Source organism: Bufo gargarizans, chromosome 10 (assembly GCF_014858855.1).
Source record: "Bufo gargarizans isolate SCDJY-AF-19 chromosome 10, ASM1485885v1, whole genome shotgun sequence".
Classification (NCBI taxonomy): Eukaryota; Metazoa; Chordata; class Amphibia; order Anura; family Bufonidae; genus Bufo; species Bufo gargarizans.
The window spans coordinates 111,201,939-111,225,528 of NC_058089.1; the positions used below are offsets into that span (position 1 = coordinate 111,201,939).

Below are 23,590 nucleotides of genomic sequence, written 5' to 3' on the forward strand. Positions count from 1 at the left end.
TGTATAAAGATTCAAGAGTTCTGGGGAAAGGTTAAGGACAGAATAGAGCAAAAACATCGGTTTAAAATCCCCAGTAGATTCGAGATATGTGTATTGGGGTGATGGATAAAACGGACACCCCCAACATCAAGAAATAGCATCCAAACTTATTTTTCAAGCACGGAAATGCATTATTGGACATTGGGGAGGTAGTGCTGTCCCCTACGGTTAGGGAATGGGAGAGGCTTACTAGAACGTCACCTGCCAGAGAGGAATTTCATCTGGTAAATATTAAGAAAAAATTAATTTGTTAAATTATGTCAGAAATGGTTAATATAGCGATTTTTTGGGAGACGGGGGGTAGTGTGGTTTGGGACCACGGGAGGCAGGGATGAGAGAGGGTTTTTTTTTGTTGAGAGCAGTCAGCAAATAAGGAAATTGGGTGTGGGGGAGGGGGGTGTATACAATGTTATGAAATTAAAAGTTTGTTATAATACTTTTTTTGTATGATCTAAAAAAAATAATACAAAAGATTATACTAAAAACAAACAAACAATGTGATTGGGCCTTAGCTAGTGTTGCGATTTGGTTGGGAATTTTTTGGGGATGAGTTACAGATGTAGCAATTGTCATCTTGATTCTTAACTAGTAAAAGGGGCTATCTCACTTCTGCAAATGGCATTTATCATGTAGAGAAAGTTAATACCAGGCACTTACTGATGTATTGTGATTGTCTATATTGCTTCCTTTGCTGGCTTGATTCATTTTTCTATCACTGCTCATTTCCAGGGGTTATGACCACCACTGCAGCGCAGGTACAAGGTGGCCGGGAAGGGAGCGCTGTGCATGTGTGCCTCTGAGCGCTTCCACGGTAATGGCCACCAGAGAGGCCGGCACTTTATTTTTTATAGTGTGCAAGCACAATCCCCACTACTGGATTGCAGGTTGGTCATAATCGCTGGAAACGAGCAGTGTATATTGTGATGGAAAAATGAATCAAGCCAGCAAAGGAGGCAATATGGAAAGCAAAGGTCCGAAAAGATCATTGGGAGACATTATTATTATTTTACACTGCACCTTCCCACTGTAACGGGAGCTGTGCAGCACACAGGGGAAATCTGCCAAGTTACAATGACAGTTGTCAAAATTATGGCTTTGTTGGGTCCAGCACCAGACTTCTAGAACCGGGACCCCAGAGATGGTGTTACCGGTCACGTGACCAACAGAGGTGGTGGCGGCGCTGCTGCCTCTGTTCTATACACAGCTCTCATTGAGCACTGCGTATGTCAGGCTACAGGTGAAAACTGCTTCTGTATTCTCTCGTTGAGCGGGACCAAACATTCGACCGCCCGATCGTTCATGTGGCCACCTAAAGCCTGCACCGTACAGTAAATATACTACGACATAAGTATATGGCGGACAGTCTGTAACCAGTTAATTTTAAAGTTTAAACAATTGCATCTCAATCACAGGTATTTTCCCCTTGGAATTGCTCAAATGGGAGCTGTCAGCATTAAGAAGACTATTTGGTGGAAGTGTCCTTCTTCTAGAGTTCTGTCTAGATCTCGCCCTTTGACGTAGTAACATAAGGTTGGAAACAGGTCCATCAAGTCCAACCTATAATCCTACTGTTTGGTCTAGAGGAAGGCAATCAAAATCCCATGAGGCAGATCTCCGTTGCCCCATATTACGGGAAGAAATGACTTCCAAATTCCAAATCTATAAAATAAATTCTTGGCTCAACGCCCCCATCTCTAGAAATCTATTAACTATGATTTATGATATATTTTTCGTGTAAGGCATCCAGTCCCTTCCTGAACTTGTTAATAGGAATCAACCATCACAACATCTTGTGTCAGAGAGCTCCGTAGTCACTGCTGTTACAATGAAGAACCCCCATCTGTGATGATGAAACCCTCCTTCCTCTAGACTTATGGGCCTAGGTATAAAAAGATCAATTGAATCATCTATGTACCGACCATTCGTATATTTCTACATTGCTATTAGATCTCCCCTAAGTTATAACCCTAAGTCTGATAACCTGTCTCGGTACTGCAATCCACCCATACTGGTAATTACCTTGGTCACCCTCCTGTAGTTCAGCAATGTCCTTTTTTATACACAGATGCCCAAAGTTGTCCACAGTACTCTATGTGTGGTCTGACTAGTGACTTGTATGGAGGCAGAAATATATTCTTGTCATCTGTTTGGGTCTTGATGTCCAGAAAGGGAATGGAGCGATGATTGAACTTGAGTATGAATTTCCCAGGACGGAGTACAAATTCTTTTCATATGGGGTTGTAATTCACCCTCTGTAATGATCGATACTGGTGTATAGACTATGTCCATGTAACCGATAATTTGCTTGGGTACAGAACAATCCTTCTAATAGTATCCTGGTATGTTACATTTTTCAGCAAGATTTCCTATACCAGAGACAATTGGTAGTAGTCCCTTTTGTCAAATTCTTCTTGAACCATTTTATTCTCCTGTATAAACTGTATATACTGACATTTCACAAGGGATTATAATATACAGTTAGATAACAAAAGGAGTCACTTTACTCCCCCGGAGTCTACCATAGTACCGAGTCCTATCATTACAATGCAGACAATAACAAGTACAGGTGCATTGCTGAACTTGTGTAGGTGGGGACGATAGTTCCCTCTAAGGCCAGTCAGTTAGGGACTTTGGAGAAGATCCCTATAAATTGGGCAAACCAAAACAACAGAAAATTAATATTATGGAATGTCGCCAAATAATTTGCCATAATTAGCAAGGGTTTATGGTAATATCGCTGGGGACGACAGAGGAGAAGGGGTTAATGATGCAACATTGGTGATTTGGGGTAGTAAAGGGGTAAGTGTCAAAATCCTTGGTGGTTTAGGGCCGAGAAGGGGTTCCTGTGCAAATTCTCCAATGGTCTAGAGCAGAGAAGCGGTTAATGTTAAAATCCCTGGTGGTCTAAGGGAGAGAAAGGGCTAATTTCAAATTGTCTGAGGGAGAGTGAAGGTTAATGACCAGCATCTTTGGGTGGGCTATAGCATAGAATGGGCTATTGCCTGGTGTCATTAGTGGTTTAGGGTGGAGAAGAGGTTAATGCCAGTATCCCTCGAGGTGGTCCTATAGCTACAGGCAGTCTCTCTTTGGCTATTGAATAAAAGCACCCTTCCTTAGATGCTAAATTGAGGTGGCTCCTCATTGGCAGCTAGATGGAGGTGGCCTACCCCTTAGCTGCTGGATGGAGGTGGCCCCCCTTAGCTGCTGGATGGAGGTGGTCCCCCTTAGCTGCTGGATGGAGGTGGTCCCCCTTAGCTGCTGGATGGAGGTGGTCCCCCTTAGCTACTGGGTGGAGGTAACCTGTTCTCAGCTACTGAGTGGAGGTATCTCTCCTTGGCTGCTGGATGGAGGGTGCCCCCCTTAGCTGATAGATTGAGGAAGCTCCTCATTGGCAGCTAGATGGAGGTATCCCCCCTTAGCTGCTGTATGAAAGTGCTACCTTTAGCTCTTAGATGGTGTTTGCCCCCTATTAGCTCCTGGATGCAGATGGACCATCTTTGTTGCTGGAGGGAGGTGGCCCCCAGATGGCCCATCTTTGTTGATAGAGGGAGCTGGCCCCCCATTAGATGCTTGATGCAGGTGGTCCCTTTTAGCTGCTATGTGAAGTGGCCCCCTTTAGCTACTGGATGAAGGTGGTCCCAATTAGGTGCTGCATCGGAGTTTCACCCTCTTAACTGCTGAATGGAAGTGGACCACATTAGCTGCTAGATGAAAGTGTTCTCCCTTGGAAAAGGGAGGTGGACCCCCATAGCTGCCAGCAGGGGCAGAATTGGCATCTGTTCACATAACTTTGCTTGGGGTCCCCATCGCGCCTCTAAGCTTTGTGCTATCACGCTGCTAAACCCCACCGAGTCACCTTGCTAGACTCCTGTTGACCTGCTAAGCCATACTCTTGGCTTGTGGCTCTGCAGGGAAGCCCAGATCTTTGGGACACCAGGCATTTCTTGAGCCTTATGGAGAATCCAACCCTGCATATGTTAGTGGCATGCTGGACTATTATTCTCTACTAACATCGTGAATATTGTTGTGCTCCTTTCTCTTTTACTAGATCGTTGCACAGAAAAGCATTACCAAAGGCCTCTTCTTGAAATATGGAAAATATGCCGGAAAGTCCACTATAACGGTGAGAGCTTCTCTAAAACTTACTTGCAGTATTTAGACATGGGACTGTGGGGAAGATGGTCGAATAGATTAGGGATTCATGGGTCACAGATCAATTCCTCAATCATTAACCATTACTGAAAGTGTTGGAGCTCAGTATTTGGCCCTTCACCCATATCCAGCAGTGGCTGATATGTATCAAGCTGTTCTTCTCTATATTAGTATCCATCGATGAGAGGATATGGGTTCTATGTGTGTGGACAACCCTGAAGGTTGTTGTAGATATTCTATTTCAGACACCGGTTTTTGAGTATGACGACTGACGGACAATATGGCCACCAGTGCTGCCTATAATGAGCTTGTCACAAACTCTTTTCAGACCTATGAAAGGCAAACCTGTCTAGTGATAAATCCTCGCCCTTGTGCTGATGTGTACCTAGACATTTTCTGTCTGTGGGAAAACTAGGTGACAGGTCTCGACACTCGAAGGAAATGTGATGATTGTCACCCAGCTATTAAAGAAACAACAGCATTTTAAGCAATGTGGCAGGTGGAGAAGTAATTATTGTGAAGAGAGTCATGGATATATCAGTAGATAGATAGGTAGATAGCATATATACATAGCATAATACATTGCTACACTAGAAGAACGGCCTATAAGCCAACCAGCACGTCTGGCTGGGGGCCACCCATAACTTTCAGCGGCATTGATGTCAGATTTAACTCTAAGCTTAGCTAATGAGTGAGACACTTAGGGTCTACATCCCTGCTGGTCTAGGACAGTGAAGGGGTTTATTCCAGTATCCCTGGTTGGCCAGAAAGGGTTAGTGTCCTAATCCCTTGTGGCCTAGGCAATGAAAGGGCTAATGCCTGGCAAGATCCCTGGTGGTCTAGGGTAGCGTAAGGCTCAATTCCAGCATGCCTGGTGATATAAGACAGTGAGGGGTTAATATAAAAATTACTGGTGGTCGAGGGCAATGAAGGGGTTATTTCCAGTATCCTTGATTGTCTAGCGCAGATAAAGGCTTAATGTCCTAATCTTTGCCCATCTATGGCAGTGGAAGGTTTAATGTCTGGAAGGATCCCTGGTGGTCTAGGGCAATGTAAAAGTTAATGTCAGTATGCCTGGTGATATAGATCAATGAGAGGGTTTATGTAATGATCACTGGTGGTCTATTACCTAATCCCTGGTGATGTAGTCTAATGGAAGGGTTATTGCCTGGCAGGATCCCTGGTGGTCTAGGGAATTGTAGGGGTATGCCTGTTGATCTAGTGCAGAGAAGGGGTTAATTTCAGTATCCATGGTTGTTTAGGGCAGAGAACGGGTTAGTGTACTAATCTCTGGTGGTCTATAGCAATGGATGGGTTAATGCCTGGAAGGATCCCTGGTGGTTTAGGACAGTGTAAAGGTTAATGTCAGTATGCCTGGTGATATGGGACAGTAAGGCGGTTGATGTATTAATCTTTGGTTTTCTAGGGCAGAGAAAGGGTTAATGTCCTAATCCCTAATGGTCTAGGGCAGGGTTTCTCAGCTCCGGTCCTCGGGACCCACCTACCGGTCAGGATTTGAGAATATCCCACAGAATGAATACCTGTGGTAAGTCCTGATGCATTGACACTAATTATATCACCTGCTCAATACTAAGGAAATCCTGAAAACATGACCGGTAGGTGGGTCCCGAGGACCGGAGTTGAGAAGCCCTGGTCTAGGGCAATGGAAGGGCTAATGCTGCATTCCTGGGGTCCAGTGGTTACTCACCACTCCAGCCTTATACTCCTCTGTTTTCTCCCTGCACTGATCCTAGAGTTGCAGGCAGTGAGAGGACAGAGAGGACATTGCAGCTCTAACTGTAAGAGTGCACAGTTCTTTCTGTGATTGGGCACAGCGCGCGCTCAGGAGTGCTCTGCCCAATCATGAAGAGAGTCAGTGTGTGGTGAACAGGGTCTATGGGCTCCCCTGGTTCAGTGACCCAGTCTGAACTATGACCATTGCAAGTGCATCCCTTATAGTTACACCACTGGATACAGATGTATACTGCCTCTCACTCAGACTATGCACAGTGCCTTTACACTACCTCTGCATCAGTGCTGAGCTCTGCATAGGCCTAAGGCTAGGTAGGGAGGTAGGTAGATATATGTGCCAATAATGACAACCCTCCGCATCTTTATAATACAATAAAATATAAATATAATTTGTGCATCACTTTAAGCAGAGTAATTAGAAGATAATTAATCAGATCTTACTTGGGGATTTTCTTTTTGCATACTGTAAATTCATTTTGCTGAAAAAGTTAGAGTGACAGGCGCAAACAACATGATTGTCTTGTCAATCAGTCTGATGCAGAGTGACGGGGAGATCAGACATAACTGGGGTGCACCTAGCCTTTCTGCTGCCTGAGGCGAATATTGAAACGGTGCCTCCCTCTAGCCATACTTTTAAAAGCATACTGTGATACCGTTGACTGTAGAGAGATGAGCACTTCCACAATGGAAGCGCTGATTTCCCACTGCGCGCACTTGTCTCCAGTTTTTCGCCGCCTGAGGCAGTTGCCTCACCTGGCCTCATTGGAGGTGCACCCCTGGGTGAACGATCTTCTTTGGTAGACTAGGTGTCAGCCCCTGGATCTAATGGTTCCTGCTTTAAAAAGCCACCACTTCTTCCTGCTAACAGGTCCCATAATCATGCATAACAAGTACGTGAACACTTTTAATTAGTGGGTTGCATACGATGAACCATGGGCGCGCATATACTTTTGGCTTGGGACGTATGTATCTGGTGATGGTCGGCCTTGTTGTCCCCTATTAGCACCATCTATGGCCTCCTATCTGAATGCATTGATCATGTCATCTTGGATGGCTGGTTTCTTAGTGTAGCTTACGTCTTAGTTTTCTGATTTCCCTTTATTCTTTACGTTGGTATGCTTCTTCCCACAGGTCATTTCAGAAGAAATTTCTGGAAATAACGGATATGTGGAGCTGTCGTTCTGCGCAAAGAAACTGGATGACAAGGTGACAGGCACAGGGTACAGCCTCCTTTTTGGAGACAGACTTGCGGGTTCCTCCTCTTAGAGACACAAATGGGTTATATTGCCAAAACGATAGGCTCTCTTGCGTATGATGTTAAAGGGAGTCTATCAGCAGTTTTGACCCTTAAAAACTGCTGTCAGCACCATTTACGATTTACCATTTCTAATACCAGTATGTATACTTACTGGAGTATATAGAGTTTGGAGCTCTGTTTTTGTCTAAGTCTTTTGCATTGACATAGATGTATGTTCTCCTGACATGTCTATGTTAATAAGTTCTTGGATTCCTCAAGAAATAACAGTTCTGGTCCATCCATTCTTAGAACTCTGTGTTGTGTTGTTCCTCTGTTATTCTCGCTGGAAATGTATATATTAACAATTGAGTGTTACCATTCCCATTGTGAAAGGGATCCAGTCTGGCACAGTCAGCTCTGATTGGACAGTGGGAGACACACCCTGACCTGGTTACACCCTTTTGCCAATTTATTCACAAATTACTAGGAGAATGGTACAGCACAGACTTCTAAGATAACACGCTCTGGAATTGTTATTTCACTTAGACATGTTAGGAGAGGTGACAAGTGCTCTTTAGATGACAGTATTGAGCCACCACTAGGGGAAGCTTAGTGCATACATTGAATGCAATAATAAGATAGTATGCGGTAGGCTCTACATCCCCCTCTAGTGGCAGCTGTAAGCGGCCAGACATCTATCATTCAATTTTATGCAGGTATTTTGGAGCTCGGTATCAGAAAAACTGAATTCATATTAGTATTATAAAGTATAATATTAATATCAGCGCAGATTCTGGGCCGTAAAAATAAAAAGTTGCAAAAAGTAGATATAAACCGTAGTCACATCTTACACTTTTTTTAATCCAACAATGGCAGTCATATCATTCTATGGCCTCAGACAGGATGCAAATGAAGAACAGTAGGCAGGTACGTGGTGCGGTACATTGCAATGGTGCCACCCATATGCAGTCATAAGAACGAAACATCTGGGGCTGATTTCTATCTGTAAAACAACTGGGGAACTCGTAATATATTTGCATCAGTGCACATTCACCAATGTAATGTAAATCTATGGTGGCTCTGACTGACTGCCTTTATTTTTTGCACTAGGACCTTTTTAGCAAATCAGACCCCTTCCTGGAACTGTACAGAGTAAATGATGACCAAAGCGAACAACTGGTGTACAGGACAGAGGTAAGATGGGAGGAAGAGGGCTAAATGTGAATAGAGCAGGCGGATGAGTCAAAAATGAGCTTTAGTTGAGATCAATTACATATGAGTGTGAACCATGAGTGCAAAGGCCCACATTTTTGGGTGGGAATGGGTGACAATCGCATGTGTATGAATAGAATAGGTAATAAATGTGTGATCGGTGGGGAGCTGATGAGTGGAACCTCCAACAATCACGGCAATGGGGGTTTTATCTCCTCCATTTGAAGGAGGTTGAGCATGACGCTACATTCAAACTCTATGGGACCGCCAAAGATAGCCAAGTACAGTCCTCCATTCAGACAGGGGTCCTGGGACCCATTTTCCAGGGATAACGGGGGTTCCAGTGGTTGGCCCCACCCCTGTGGATAGCTGATAAGCTGTCACCCTGGGACAACCCCATTAAGTGTAAGCATGACCAATGATCAATGACCTCCAAGCACAGGGAGTAAATCCTGATCATAGTTGGTGTGTAACATTGACCAGTGACCATGACTTGGGTGGTAGGAAGTCCAAAGAGCACTGGTCAGTCACCAATAAGTCTCGGTAAGGCGTGTGAATGACTGATGTGAGTGGAGTATAAGAATGATCAGTGAGCATAGTTTGAGTATGAGAATAATGAGGACTGTTTGAATGTAGGACAAATGAAGAACTTGGCTTGAGTGTACAACTGACTTAAAGGGGTTGTCTCATCTGACGCAATGGGGGCATATTGCTAGGATATGCCCCCATTGTCTGATAGGTGTGGATCCTACCACTGAGAACTGCACCTATATCCTAAACAGAGTCCCGAAAATGGTGGAGGGCGCACTGCGCATGCACAGCTGCCCTCCATTAATTTTTATGGGGCCGCCAAAAATAGCAGAGTGGTGGCTTGGCTATTTCCGTTGGGCCCATGGAAGTAAATGGGAGTGGTGGCCGGTTATGCACATTCACTTCTATCGGGAGAGCACTTGGTGGTGGCCGGACCAGAGTCCTCCAGTCACCACTTTGGCCCGCTCTGTTCTTGATATAGGTACGGGTCCCAGGTGAGGTCTGTGTGTCCAGGGTGCTGCTGTCTTCCCCCCCGCAAACAGTCTAGCATGTGTTTTCCTCTCTAGCTACAGCCTGCTATCTTCGGATTCTCTCCACTCTCTGATTTGCCATGTAAAACATCCTGTTACACAGAGAGAAGGGAGGGGAGAGCAGAGAAAGCCATCAGAAACAGATATATTTATGTCAGATTCATCCACCCCAGCAGCTAGATGAAGGACTTACACACACTCTGTCGAAGGAAAATGCTTGGAAATTTTCAAAGAAGGCTATTTAGGATGCTGCTTTATTTTGCAAAGGTGTTAAGGGGTTTTCACACAAATACATATCACAAGATAGTGACCCCACTACTAAGACTCCCATGATCACTAGAACAGGGGTACAGAGTTCATCATTGCTCCTCGCTCAACCGCTGTTCCATTCAGACCCCTCTTCCCTGTGCACATGGGATGAAGAAAACCAGAGGACTTTAGACCCTCCAGTGATCGATAAGGGTCAGGCATCACCTATTCATGTAAATTCTCTTTTTTATTTTTACTCAGGTTGTTAAGAATAACTTGAACCCTGTGTGGGAGCCATTTAAGGTGTCCTTGAGTTCTCTATGCTGCTGTGAGGAGAAGAGAAAGCTCAGGGTAAGTTGTATTCTTCTTATATTCGAGAATTCATTTTTCCTTGCTTTTCGTCTGTCATTAGAGTAACCTCCATCTCCTCTTCTTCTCTCTACTAATTCCTCCTTCTCTTCCTTATCTCACTTTCAACCCCCCCTCCCTTCTCTTCTTCCAGTGCCTAGTCTGGGATTATGACTCCCGCGGAAAACATGATTTTATTGGAGAGTTTTACGCAACCTTTGAAGAGATGCAGAAAGGAATCGGTGGGAACAAGGTGAGAAAAAGAGATAGAATTCACAGGGAGCAGACAAGCGTGGAAAATAGGGATGTTGGTTTTTGAAATGGAAATTAGTTGTGGCTTATGTCCTGGTTTAACCCAGGCAGTTCTGAACTTTTGCAGTAAACGTCTTTGTATTCTCGTAAATTGCTGCCTAGAGGACTGTCACATCCAACTCATTGTAAGGTGACATTAGAGACAATAGAGGGATTTGGGCAGACGCGTAACACAGTACAATAGAAAGGGTCCCATAGCAAAGATCAAAATAGGCACCGGATTGTGGTACTCAGGAGAGAAGCGCCTGCAGTTTGTTTCCGACTACACACCCTTTTCATGATCCTTCACCAATTCCTCGCCCTTTTTCTTTCTAGAGGGGGTTCCTGCACTGTGTTTTCGCTACATGCAATGTTCATGGGACCAACTGGGTCTCAGCCTCCTCTACAGGCCACATGATCCATCTATGGTACAATATGTACCCTTGCACTATATAGTGTTTACTATACCTGCCATATGTTCATCCACAGGTTATTAGGAGACACTTCCATAAAATATCCATGTCATTGGGATTGCTCCTTCCACGGTGTATACTCTGCAAGAGGCACTAAAAGTGGTCAAGCTCTAGTGGTTTTGACCACCAGCGAAGAATCACTTGACCGAGAACATGGTGTCTCTCTCCTCAAGGAGTTATGAATGGCCCAGGTGACCCCTCTTGGCCAGTCAGCAAAGAAGAATGTACTGTCTATATACATGGCGTGCTTCCTTGTACCCCTAGCCCCATCTAGACTGGACTTTAGGGTGGTGCTCAGTGGATGTTATTGCACTCTCTAGGGGACTGAAACTGAAAATTCTTTGTCTCTTATTTTTCAGGTACAATGGGACTGTATAAATCCTAAATACAAAATTAAGAAAAGAAACTACAAGAACTCTGGGGTGGTTATATTATCTGATCTGAAGGTAACGCATCAGCACCATTTTTCTTCTATATTTTAGGCTTGATGTATGAAAGGCATTGATGAAGATGAAAGAGTTGGAGGTGTATCCTAGGGCTTCAGTCCCAGGTTCTTTTCTCTGAATAATGGGGCCATGCAATATTTCATTTACTAATGTCTCCTCCTCTCTATTTATTACAGATACACCGAGTCTATTCCTTCCTCGATTATATAATGGGTGGATGTCAAATCCACTTTACCGTAAGTACATCTTCTGTGATCTGCTTAATATATATGTAGTATATGTTCATCAATTTATGACTGCCATCAACAGTGTTTAAGAAATGGAAAGGATATGACTAACTTGTTTGAGGTATAACTTGAAGGCCTTGGCCCTAACTTAAAATCTGTTTCAGGGCCTCTCACCTACCATCCACCATTATGGTACTAATGTCTTTTTATGTTGCCTCTTTAGAAACCAGTGCCTGGGTGCAGATACTACCTCTACCCTACTTATAGCTACACCCATGGTCCTTGTTCTGTTTCCTGTGTCTTGTCCTTCCTTCTTTGATCTCTTGGTGGTTTTCCATTAGCTACTGCTTCTACATTTCTTGCCCATCATCTCCTAGTCACCCTTTATTTTGGTGGTGGGCCACAGTGGCTATAGCAGCTACCCTCTTAGTTTCACTCATGAGCATGGCCCATAATAGAAAAGGAGGGAGAATTATTTGCAAATCTCAGGAGAGTTAAGATCTTGGGTTTGCTAGCTGTCTTGGCCCCCTAAGTTGTCCTCTAGCTCTGCATCTTCTTCTTGACTCTTTGTTTGCAACATCTCATGGGCTTCTCCGTCTTAATCATCTACTGCACCTTCATGGCTGTACCTGGAAACTAACATGCTTAACTCTTTGCTTCTTCTTGTAAGGTTGCCATAGACTTTACAGCGTCCAATGGAGATCCCCGAAATAGCTGCTCCCTTCACTATATTAACCCTTACCAACCCAACGAGTATCTGAAGGCCTTAGTTGCTGTGGGAGAAATCTGCCAAGATTACGACAGGTGTTTAGCAGCCCTTCCTCTGTGTTTGTACTGTCTGTGGCTTCACATATGATACGTGGCCTCGGAGGAGCAAAATATTATAGCTCCTTCTAGTCTTCCAAATCGATTTGCCTCAAATTCTCAGGCGTTTGTTTACTAAATAAACAAAAAAGAGGGCGCACCATAGGGTGAAAACGTATGGGGAAAGGTAAAATAAACTCCAAATTGGAGGCTCACCTTAAATGGTTGCGCAAATAATAGGCAACACACTACTGTCGGCGTATAGGGAATAAAATGATTTCCCAAAAGAGAGGTTGGTATGCAGCCACGGATGCAGGTCTCCTCAGATGAGCGTGCCTGGGCCCTCACAGAGAATTAGTACATGATGAAAGGAAGAAACATCCCTCGGCGTAAAGAACCAACCAGGTGCAGATGAAGAATCTTCAAACTGTTTATTGCAGAATCACTACGCGTTTCGGGGACCACTTCCCCTTTTTCAGGTGAATAGTGTTGCAATGCGTAATGATTCTGCAATAAACTGTTTGAGGATTCTTCATCTGCACCTGGTTGGTTCTTTGCGCCGAGGGATGTTTCTTCCTTTCATCAAATCGCTTTGCCTGGCATGTATCACCACAGCACCTTACCCACCATGTGCACCCACTGATTGCATGTAAGCTCAGGAGCACTTGGAAACAAAATGAATTTATATTTACTTGAAGGAATCCCATTTTGTACCCAATGAAGCTTCTGTTGTGAATGTGCTCATACATCATGGGACTTTGGTGAACCAACCAATCATATATTTCAACCATTCAAGAGTATTGAGAAAGCAAACTCTCATGCCGTTGCCCAGTTCAATGGTGCCAATGAAGTTTCTACTAAATTTCCCTCTTATTATAAATGCCCATTGTACCCTGAGCAGGGGAAGCCACAACAGAGTTGCATGCCCTAAAAGATGCATTGTTGTAAGATAAAATGCTCCTGAAGTCTCTGTGTATTGTGTGTATTCAATGCCTATACTTACTCTTGATTGTTATCTTTTTTTTTAGTGATAAAAGGTTCTCTGCCCTTGGATTCGGTGCTCGCATTCCTCCAAAATACGAGGTAAGAGCTTTATATTTTTGGTGATACACTGTAATTGCAGAACATATCATTACATACTCATTACATAATTGCAGAACATATCATTACAGGGCTTTTCCAGGAGTACAATACTCAGGATAGGTCATCAATATCTGATCGTGGGGGTCCGACTCCTGGCACCCCCGCCGATCAGCTGTTTGAAGAGACTGTGATACCAAGCACAGCACTTAAAGGGGTTGTCCCATGAAAAATATTGTACAGTTTTTAAACCAGCACCTGGATCTGAATTTTTTTGTTATTGCATGTAATTAAAAATGTAGCATCGCCACTGAGTTATTTAATAAAATGTATCAGTATAGCGCCACCTGCAGTTTTTTTCTTATTTCTTTGTCCCGCTCACTGAGAAGGCCGCACATGCTCGGTTTCATCTTTCAACTGCCTCCTGAGCTGTGATAGGCAGAGCATGGACACGCCCCCTGAGCTGTGATAGGGAGAGCATGGACACGCCCCCTGAGCTGTGATGGAAAAGACACTCCCCTTGAGCTTCTAGCTTGATATAAATCTAGCAGAGCAATGAATGTGGAGATCTCTGGATCCATGTGAGGAACAGGGCCGGTTGTAGCTTTGTTAGAAAGATATTATCAATTACTATATGATGTCTGATTTTCATTTTTTACATTAGTCATGGGATGACCCATTTAATATTGTACAGCTGATGTACTTGGTATTTCAGCCCCGGCCTATTCAATTGAATGGAAGCAAGCTGCACATAGACAATGTGAGCTATGCAAGTGACGTCACTGGCCTAGGAAGAGGCCACAGCACTCAACGGAGAACCGCAGCCTTTTCAAACAGCTGATCAGTGGGGATGCTGGTAGTTGAACCCCCACCAAAGAGATATTTATGATCTATTCTGAGGATAGGTGATCAAAATTGAACTCCCAGAACACCCATTTTATTCTCTGGGATCTCCACCAATCAGCAGAAGGAATGGTTGGTGGACCTCTAGCCCTGATCATTTACACAGGGGCTTTTGCATAGTATTAAACCTTCGCCCTATTCAAGTGAGGAAATATCCTTAGGGCAATATTCACGTCCATGTGTTGTCCAAGTGTAGAATGGACTGAACACTGACCCGACTGAGCCAATTCACATGTCCATTTCTCAACCCAGACCATCTGTCTGTGCAGAGAACATTGCAGCATTGTTCTTTCCCCTTAGCTCATAGTACAGTCCAATTCTGCAGAGCATTGTCCTTTCATGTTGTCACATTTCAGAAGGTTCAAGTTCCTCGTTAATAGCCTCTTGTCTCAAGACATATTATATTCCTTCCATTGATTCCTTTAACTGATATTTGCTCTTTGGTGTCAGTCTTGCCTATGCCCATGACCTATTTCTCCATTACCTACCCTCCTCTGTCTTCTCTCCATATCTGAGATTTCATCAATGACCCTCAGTAATTATCAACACGTACTGTGTCTGTGTTCTGGGCTCGTCCCTCTCACTGATCTCTCAAGTTCTTCTGAGTGCTTCACCAATTTATTACACTCTGAATAATGCACAAGGATCTCTCTTTAATCAGTGTTTGACGGCAACGAAACTCGCTCTCAATTAAGTGCTGATGTCGCAAATCAAATAGGAAATGTTTCTTTTGAAAAACGTCTTTGATGGTTCTTGTAATTGATGTGTACACGTCTGGTAGAACAAACCAAGCAAATATCACGAGTTCATAATGAATCGCAAGACAAGACACAGTGTGATTAACAGTAATTTACTCATCTTCAGTTTTCAGCTTTTCTTATCTAATATTGTAATGTCGAATGAATGGATTTGTAACTTCATTTGTAGGGTTCATGCAGAACTTCCCTCGTATCCCAATCGTTGACCCAATAAACGTAAAACAGTATAACTTTACTGAAAACAACTGTAAATACAGTGACTCACAAATTGGTTTGGTTACTGAAACTTTAAGGTGCACAATATCCTTGTTGGTTTCAATCCTCAAATAAGGCACAGAATCTTGGTTGTTTCAGTACACAAAAAGTGGACCTTTCATAACGTTGCATATTAATCAGCTGAATAGAACACAGACAAGTCATATAACTACTGTATATCTCTCTCACATCCCTGTTCATCACACAGTGACCATACCTAGGACTATAAGGGCTCTTTCACACGAGCGGATGCCGTGCGGGTAATCCACTGCGTGAAAGAGAGCCAAGCCCCTGTCCCGGACAGCAGAGACACGATTAACATGACTGATAATGCTCCGTGCCTCTCTGTGACCTTTTTACTACAAAATCACAGTGAGATAAAGTTGTCACTGTGATTTTGTAGTAAAAAGATCACAGAGAAGCACGGAGCATTATTAATCATGTTAATGCTCCGTGTCTCTGCTGTCTGGAACGGGGCTTGGCTCTCTTTCACACAGCGGATTACCTGCACGGCATCCGCTCGTGTGAAAGAGCCCTAATACTTCACAGAGTCTCACATTCTAGTTCCCATATTGCATCTGGCAACAGTTTCTCCCATTCACAGGCCCTGCTCTCAAGGGTTCTATTTTTCTCTCTGTCATAAATGCAGGAAATCAAAGGGTTGTTTCCTCTAACATGTTTCTTTCATAAAAGACCACTTTTCAGGTCCACTCCACATTCAGAAACATGAACTGTAGGTTATGCTCCAGACCTAGGGCTGACTTTCCTGCTCTGGCCACGTGTCCCACTCCCCAGTCTTCACCACCCAGTCCAGTCTAGTTCAGGACTGAACTACCAGGCCACATCTCGGGCCTTCAGCACAACCAGACCCAGCTGTACTTATTCTTCTGCCCCATGGGGCCAACGATCTCCCTCAGCTCCCTCAAACCATGCACTGGTTCTCCAATTCGGTTGCCTATTTCCTCATCCCCAGCTGATTCCACAGAGCTAACCACTTAGGCTGATTATACAGTTAAGCTCTTACCACTTTGGCAGCAGTCTCGATAGAGTAATAGCAAGCCTACCTCCTACATGGCCCAACTAGCCCCTAGACCACTACTGGTTACTTTGCTAGCCCCCTAGCTACTCTGTGACCCACGCTACAGGCTCTGCTTGGCTAAGCAGATGTGCCACCCTCCTATCGTAGACTCACTCACTTTTGGCAGGTGAACTCCCTCCTTTGATTCACACAGATGTGTCATATCTCCTAACCCCTAGCTACCACCTCTCTACATCAGTTTCCCGTCTCTCCCACAGAAGGACAATCTCACCTCAGATGACCAGGTCCAAGTCTATTCTCCACACACAGTCTCTGCACTCAGGTCTATCACCTCACACACTTCGTTGACTAGCCGGTCCACTGATATCCTCTAAGTGTTTTCCTCCATGCCCACTACTTTATCATGGGAGCAGCAGGTTCCCCAATGCTCCATGTGGCTTCTGCCACACTCTGCCTTCTCCTTCCTGTGGCCATACTTTTTATATGGTTAATGCCACGGGTGCATCTAGAGGCATCAGTAACAAATAACATTTATACAATCATATAAGAAACAAAATATTAGCAAAACAAAGTAATCTTACAGAAACAGCCGAACAGGCAAAACAGTACAACATTAGTAAATTTCCCTTAAGGCTGAAACAGTTTCCTGTGGTTGATATACTTATGTTCTCCTGTGTTACAGTATAGCAGAAGATAACAACATTACTAGAGGTCTGGAGGAAGGGAGCAAAGCTAATACTTTAAAGGGTTTGTCTCATGTGGACCTGTTGGCGATCAGGTGCTACAACTCTAGGAAGCTGCAGGAGAAATGCGATTCATGCACTCTCTTATCAGACACTCTTTGCTTTTGATAATAAAGGCAGATACCAAGCATGGCACTCCCTCGATAAAGTGCACTTACCTGCAATATGACTTATGGATAGGGGTTGTCCTAATAGGACTATCCCTTTTAAATGAAGTACCCCATATGCACACACAAAATTGCTTCTTCGCTGCCATCAAAATGAAGCCAGGGTCCTACATCAATCAGAGCCAGGGTCTTCATTTATGATATCAATGGGGGTCCGATTACTCAGACCTCCACCAGTATAATTTTATGATAACCCTAATACTGGCCATACACTTAAGATATTCCAAAAGCTACCTTCCGAACCTCCACTTTACTTGCATCATTCATGCTTATTGCCATTGGGGTTGGAAATAAATGATGGCAAGACAACTCTAGGGCATGGCAAGGTGGGAACGCCTAGGGCCTACCAGGGTGGCAACAAAGGATCATTCATAATACTTTTAGTTTTTGGGTAGGGTTCATGGTACTGCAGGCATCAGAATAACTCCCTGGATCAGCGACCCCTCTCTAGTAGCTATAGCCTGTAATATTATTACGCTCCAGAAATACATCCAGGCCGCTCCTGAATTCCTTTATTGTACTCACCATCACCACCTCCTCAGGCAGAGAGCTCCATAGTCCCACTGCTCTTACCGTAAAGAATCCTCTTCTATGTTTGTGTACAAACCTTCTTTCCTCCAGACGCAGAGGATGTCCCCTCGTCACAGTCACAGTCCTGGGTATAAATAGATGATGGGAGAGATCTCTGTACTGACCCCTCATATATTTATACATAGTAATTAGATCTCCCCTCAGTCGTCTTTTTTCTAAAGTGAATAACCCTAATTTTGATCATCTTTCAGGGTACTGTAGTTGCCCCATTCCAGTTATTACTTTAGTTGCCCTCCTCTGGACCCTCTCCAGCTCTGCTATGTCTGCCTTGTTCCCAGGAGCCCAAAACTGTACACAGTGCTCCATGTGTGGTCTGACCAGTGATTTGTAAAGAGGTAGGACTATGTTCTCATCATGGGCATCTATGATGCAACCTATTATCTCATTGGCCGTGACAGCAGCTGCCTGACACTGGTTTTTACTGATTGTTTGCGGTTCACTAAAATTCCTAAGTCCTTTTACATGTCAGTGTTACCCGATGTTTCACCATTTAGTATGTACGGGTGACTTGCATTATTCCTTCCCTTGTGCATAACCTTATATTTGTCAGTGTTAAACCTCATCTGCCACTTATCTGCCCAAGCCTCCAATCTATCCAGATCCCTCTGTAGCAGTATACTGTCCTCTTCAGTGTTAATTACTTTACACAGTTTAGTGTCATCTACAAAAATGTATATTTTATTGTGCAAGCCTTCTACAAGACCATTAATAAATATATTGAAAAGAATAGGGCCCAATACTGACCCCTGAGGTACCCCACTAGTGATAGTGACCCCTCTAGTACTGACCCCTGAGGTACTCCACTAGTGACAGTGACCCAATCTGAGTGTGTACCATTAATAACCACCCTCTGTTTTCTATCACTCAGCCAGTTACTTACCCACATACAGACGTTTTCTCCCAGTCCGAGCATTCTCATTTTATATACTAACCTTTTATGCGGTACAGTGTCAAATGCTTTGGAGAAGTCCAGATACACGACATCCATTGATTCGTCGCTGTCAAGTCTAGAACTTACCTCCTTATAGAAACTGATTAAATTAGTTTTACATGACCGATCCCTCATGAAGCCATGCTGATATGGCGTTATTTGCTTATTTTCCTTGAGGTACTCCAAGATAGCATCTCTTAGAAAACCTTCAAACTGTTTACCCACGACAGATGTTAAACTTACTGACCTATAGTTTCCGGGCTCTCTTTTTGGACCCTTTTTGAATATTGGCACCACATTTGCTATGCGCCAATCCTGTATAACACTCCCTGTCAGTATATAGTCCTTAAATATCATAAATAGGGGTCTGTCCAGACATTACTTAATTCTCTTAGGATACGTGGGTGTATGCCACCTGGTCCCGGCGATTTGTCTATTTTAATCTTTTTAAGACGCCGCTGTACTTCTTCCTGGGTCAGACAGGACACTTTTAGTGGGGAATTTACTTTTACATTCTGCATTTCATCTGACTGCTTATTTTCCTCAGTGAATACAGTTTAGAAAAAAATATTTAATAGCTTTGCTTTCTTCTCATTGCTCTATGCAACTTCCCCCTCATCACTCTGTAAATGTCCGACCTTCAGATTTATACTTTTTACCATTTATATAATTGAAGAACATTTTAGGGTTAGTTTTACTCTCTTTGGCAATTAAAGAGGACCTTTCATGGTTTTGTACTAATGGAGATAAATACCTTTACTTGTGGTGTACCCCCCACTGATGCTGCCACCCTGCCTGATTTTTAAAAAATATCCTTCCTACGCCCCTCTGTGCCCCCCGCAGTTTTCGCTCTCAGTATGTTAATACTGAGAATCGGTACAAGGAGGAGGAGACGCCAAGGTTTCTCAATGGGCGTCTCCTTCTCCCTGGCTCTGCCGCGATCCAATCACAGCCAGGAAGAAGGTAAGTTATTTTTTTTTCTCCCTAGCTGTGATGCTTTCCTTTGTGATTGGATCGCGGCACAGGCAGGGAGAAGGAGACGCCCATTGAGAAACTCTGGCGTCTCCTCCTCCCTGTACCGATCCTCAGTATTAACATACTGAGCGGGAAAACTACAGGGGGCACAGCAGGACATAGGAGCGTTATTTTAAAAAAATCAGGCAGGGTGGCAGCATCAGCAGCGGGGAGTACCCCGCAAGTAAAGGTATTTATCTCCATTAATACAAAACCATCTCGGTCTCTAGTTTGGTCTGCTTTTATTTATCTTTTACATATTCTATTTTTTTCCTTATAGTTTTTCAATGCTTCCTCACCACATTGTAGAAGCCACATTGTCAAATGGTTACAATACACATTGGAATGAATGATAGTCCAACCTTAATTGTGCTTTCATCTTCAATCCTTCAAAGTTTGAGTTAATTAATTGCATCAATTAGTGATGGATAATTAACACCGCTGCAATTACCCTTCACACAACTGCAAATATAGAGGCTGCAGCATTATGCACAAAGCTTTCAGCTAATTCAGTCCATTGCACAAATGATATTCCTGGGGTGCATTTCACTAAGATGAAACTGTAGGCCATCAGTCTTCACTGTTCTGCTTGATTCAGTTGTTAAATGGGTGGAGACGAGATGTTAATAGCAATAAGGCCAGTGCACCAAATTATCTGTTCTGTACCTAAAAGGAAAGGTGTATTGCGGGTTTATGGATCCTCTAGTGAGGTATTATCTCACCTATTTAGATTTATATAATTCTTTATAGAAGCACTATTATATACTTGTACATAGTAGTTTTAGTCTTGTACATAGTAGGCAGTGTTATAGTAGTTATATTCTTGTACATAGTAGGCAGTGTTATAGTAGTTATATTCTTGTACATAGTAGGCAGTGTTATAGCAGTTATATTCTTGTACATAGGAGCAGTAGTATAGTAGTTATATTCTTGTACATAGGAGCAGTAGTATAGTAGTTATATTCTTGTACATAGTAGGCAGTGTTATAGTAGTTATATTCTAGTACATAGTAGCAGTATTATAGCAGTTATATTCTTGTACATAGGAGGCAGTATTATAGTAGTTATATTCTTGTACATAGGAGCAGTATTATAGTAGTTATATTCTCGTACATAGGAGCAGTGTTATAGTAGTTATATTCTTGTACATGGGAGCAGTATTATAGCAGTTATATTCCTGTACATAGGAGCAGTATTATAGTAGTTATATTCTTGTACATAGGAGGCAGTATTATAGCAGTTATATTCTCGTACATAGGAGCAGTGTTATAGTAGTTATATTCTTGTACATAGGAGCAGTATTATAGTAGTTATATTCTCGTACATAGGAGCAGTGTTATAGTAGTTATATTCTTGTACATGGGAGCAGTATTATAGTAGTTATATTCTTGTATATAGGAGCAGTATTATAGTAGTTATATTCTTGCACATAGGAGGCAGTATTATAGTAGTTATATCCTTGTACATAGGATTCAGTATTATAGCAGTTATATTCTCGTACATAGGAGCAGTGTTATAGTAGTTATATTCTTGTACATAGGAGCAGTATTATAGTAGTTATATTCTTGTACACAGGAGCAGTATTATAGTAGTTACATTCTCGTACATAGGAGCAGTGTTATAGTAGTTATATTCTTGTACATGGGAGCAGTATTATAGCAGTTATATTCCTGTACATAGGAGCAGTATTATAGTAGTTATATTCTTGTACATAGGAGGCAGTATTATAGTAGTTATATTCTTGTACATAGGAGCAGTGTTATATTAGTTATATTCTTGTACATGGGAGCAGTGTTATAGTAGTTATATTCTTGTACATGGGAGCAGTATTATAGTAGTTATATTCTTGTACATAGGAGGCAGTATTATAGTAGTTATATTCTTGTACATAGAAGGCAGTATTATAGTAGTTATATTCTTGTACATAGAAGGCAGTATTATAGTAGTCATATTCTTGTATATAGGAGCAGTGTTATAGTAGTTATATTCTTGTACATGGGAGCAGTATTATAGTAGTTATATTCTTGTACATAGGAGCAGTATTATAGTAGTTATAGTCTTGTACATAGGAGCAGTATTATAGTAGTTATATTCTTGTACATAGGAGGCAGTATTATAGTAGTTATATTCTTGTATATAGGAGGCAGTATTATAGTAGTTATATTCTTGTACATAAGAGGCAGTATTATAGTAGTTATATTCTCCTCGCATGTCTGTACATTACATGGATGACTTGTGGATTTTTATACATAAACTGCAATGCTTTATTTCCCCTCCGGGGGTGCTGCTGCAGGAGACTTTAACACTTCATGCCAGGTTTTCTCACCCAACAGCAGGACATCTTGTGTTCAGCTCATCATCGAGGGATCCTTTTAACAAAAAGGGATTGTCAAAAGTGGGTAAACACTTTAAGGTCAATCCTAGGCAGCTACTTCTCTGTATGTTGGAATCTTCAACGGCAACCCTCCGTGAGAACCCTAATATTCCAATTGCTTACAGAGGTTAATATCCAGAATACGACACAAAACACATGAAACGTACTCTATTTAGGTACCTGCTGACTTGTGGTGCAGGTTCTGATTTATTTTTCGGCTGTCTCAAAATCTTTTTCACAAACTTTTTCTTTTTTAATAATAATTTCTATTATTTTACATTTCTGTGAATATTTTTTCTGGGATTGATTCTATATTCTTCTTTTTGCATTCCTACATATTCCTATATATTTCCTGTGCGTTACAGACAGATGCCCGGTGAATTGCCTCCAGACGCTGTCAGGTCCGGTTCAGTTGTTGGCAATATTCATTATTTTTCACGTAATTTAAAAGATAAATAAAAGTGCCGTAGGGCAGAAAACGACGAGATATTTTCTGCGCAGAAACATAGGGTTGCATGTTCCTTACAGGCATTTTGTCTGTGAAATGATTACATGTCTGCTTAAGAACATCAGTCCAGTGCATTTCGTTCATTTCATGCCCTGGGCATCAGCCTGGCATAAATAGGGCAACTGGTGAGCCCCACTACGGATCATACAACCAGAAAGTCTTACCTTTATTTAGATTTGATATTGGACTTTTTATGCAGTATCCAACGGGTGCCAAACAAGGCACCCACGGGAGTAATCCAAAATTCTGGAGCCCCGGTGCAAAATGTGTAACATGACGGACCCCCCACTTACCAGGTGCCAATTATAATATTCATGTCTTATGTGGCAGAGAAGTTTTTAATCCCCCTTAAAGGCTCCCTATAGTAATGCCCTTTTAATAAATCTGAAAAACATTCCCTCTAGCTTAGACTGGAGTACTTTGGGTCCCCTCACCTATCAGATATACAGAACATCTCCAAAAATCGCTCCAGTTGGCCATACTCATTAGATAAATGATGGCCGAGGCCATTAATATTGGCAGGACAGGCCAACCATCTAGTGTGCATGCAGGTCTCCTGACTGTCACCTCAACTGTATATCGGGAGAGAGAAGGATCGGGCAGTGGGATTTGGACATGCACACTCCTTTGGTCCCTGTATCTGTAAGTGGTTTACTCCCTTCTCCCCATTCACAATACATGCACACTCAGCTGAGCCGGGCATGCCTGTGGAAGGTTGTGAGAAATAGCCTATTTCAGCCTACCGCCATCTAATGTGTATGGCCATCCTTTATGCTGTCAATCTTGGACAAATCTTCTGGCACTTGTGGTTAAAAACTCCTTTATTTCAAGCGCATAAAAACATCACCATGCAGTACAAAAAAGAAAAAAGCTACGCATTTCGGATGAAACACGTCATCCATCCTGTTCAGTTACAGGGATAGAAATAGGGAATGA

At 42.8% G+C, this 23,590-nt stretch overlaps 1 protein-coding gene across 1 annotated transcript in view; it reads left to right on the forward strand.

Moving 5' to 3' along the window:
* Window positions 1-23,590, forward strand: part of CPNE7 (copine 7) — a 43,245-nt gene that overhangs the window by 13,841 nt on the left and 5,814 nt on the right. The window contains exons 3-11 of the mRNA XM_044270128.1: window positions 4,088-4,162; window positions 7,075-7,149; window positions 8,291-8,374; window positions 9,964-10,053; window positions 10,205-10,303; window positions 11,174-11,260; window positions 11,437-11,496; window positions 12,158-12,291; window positions 13,320-13,374. Coding sequence (XP_044126063.1) covers window positions 4,088-4,162; window positions 7,075-7,149; window positions 8,291-8,374; window positions 9,964-10,053; window positions 10,205-10,303; window positions 11,174-11,260; window positions 11,437-11,496; window positions 12,158-12,291; window positions 13,320-13,374 — 759 coding nt within the window. The remainder of the gene's footprint in view (window positions 1-4,087; window positions 4,163-7,074; window positions 7,150-8,290; window positions 8,375-9,963; window positions 10,054-10,204; window positions 10,304-11,173; window positions 11,261-11,436; window positions 11,497-12,157; window positions 12,292-13,319; window positions 13,375-23,590) is intronic.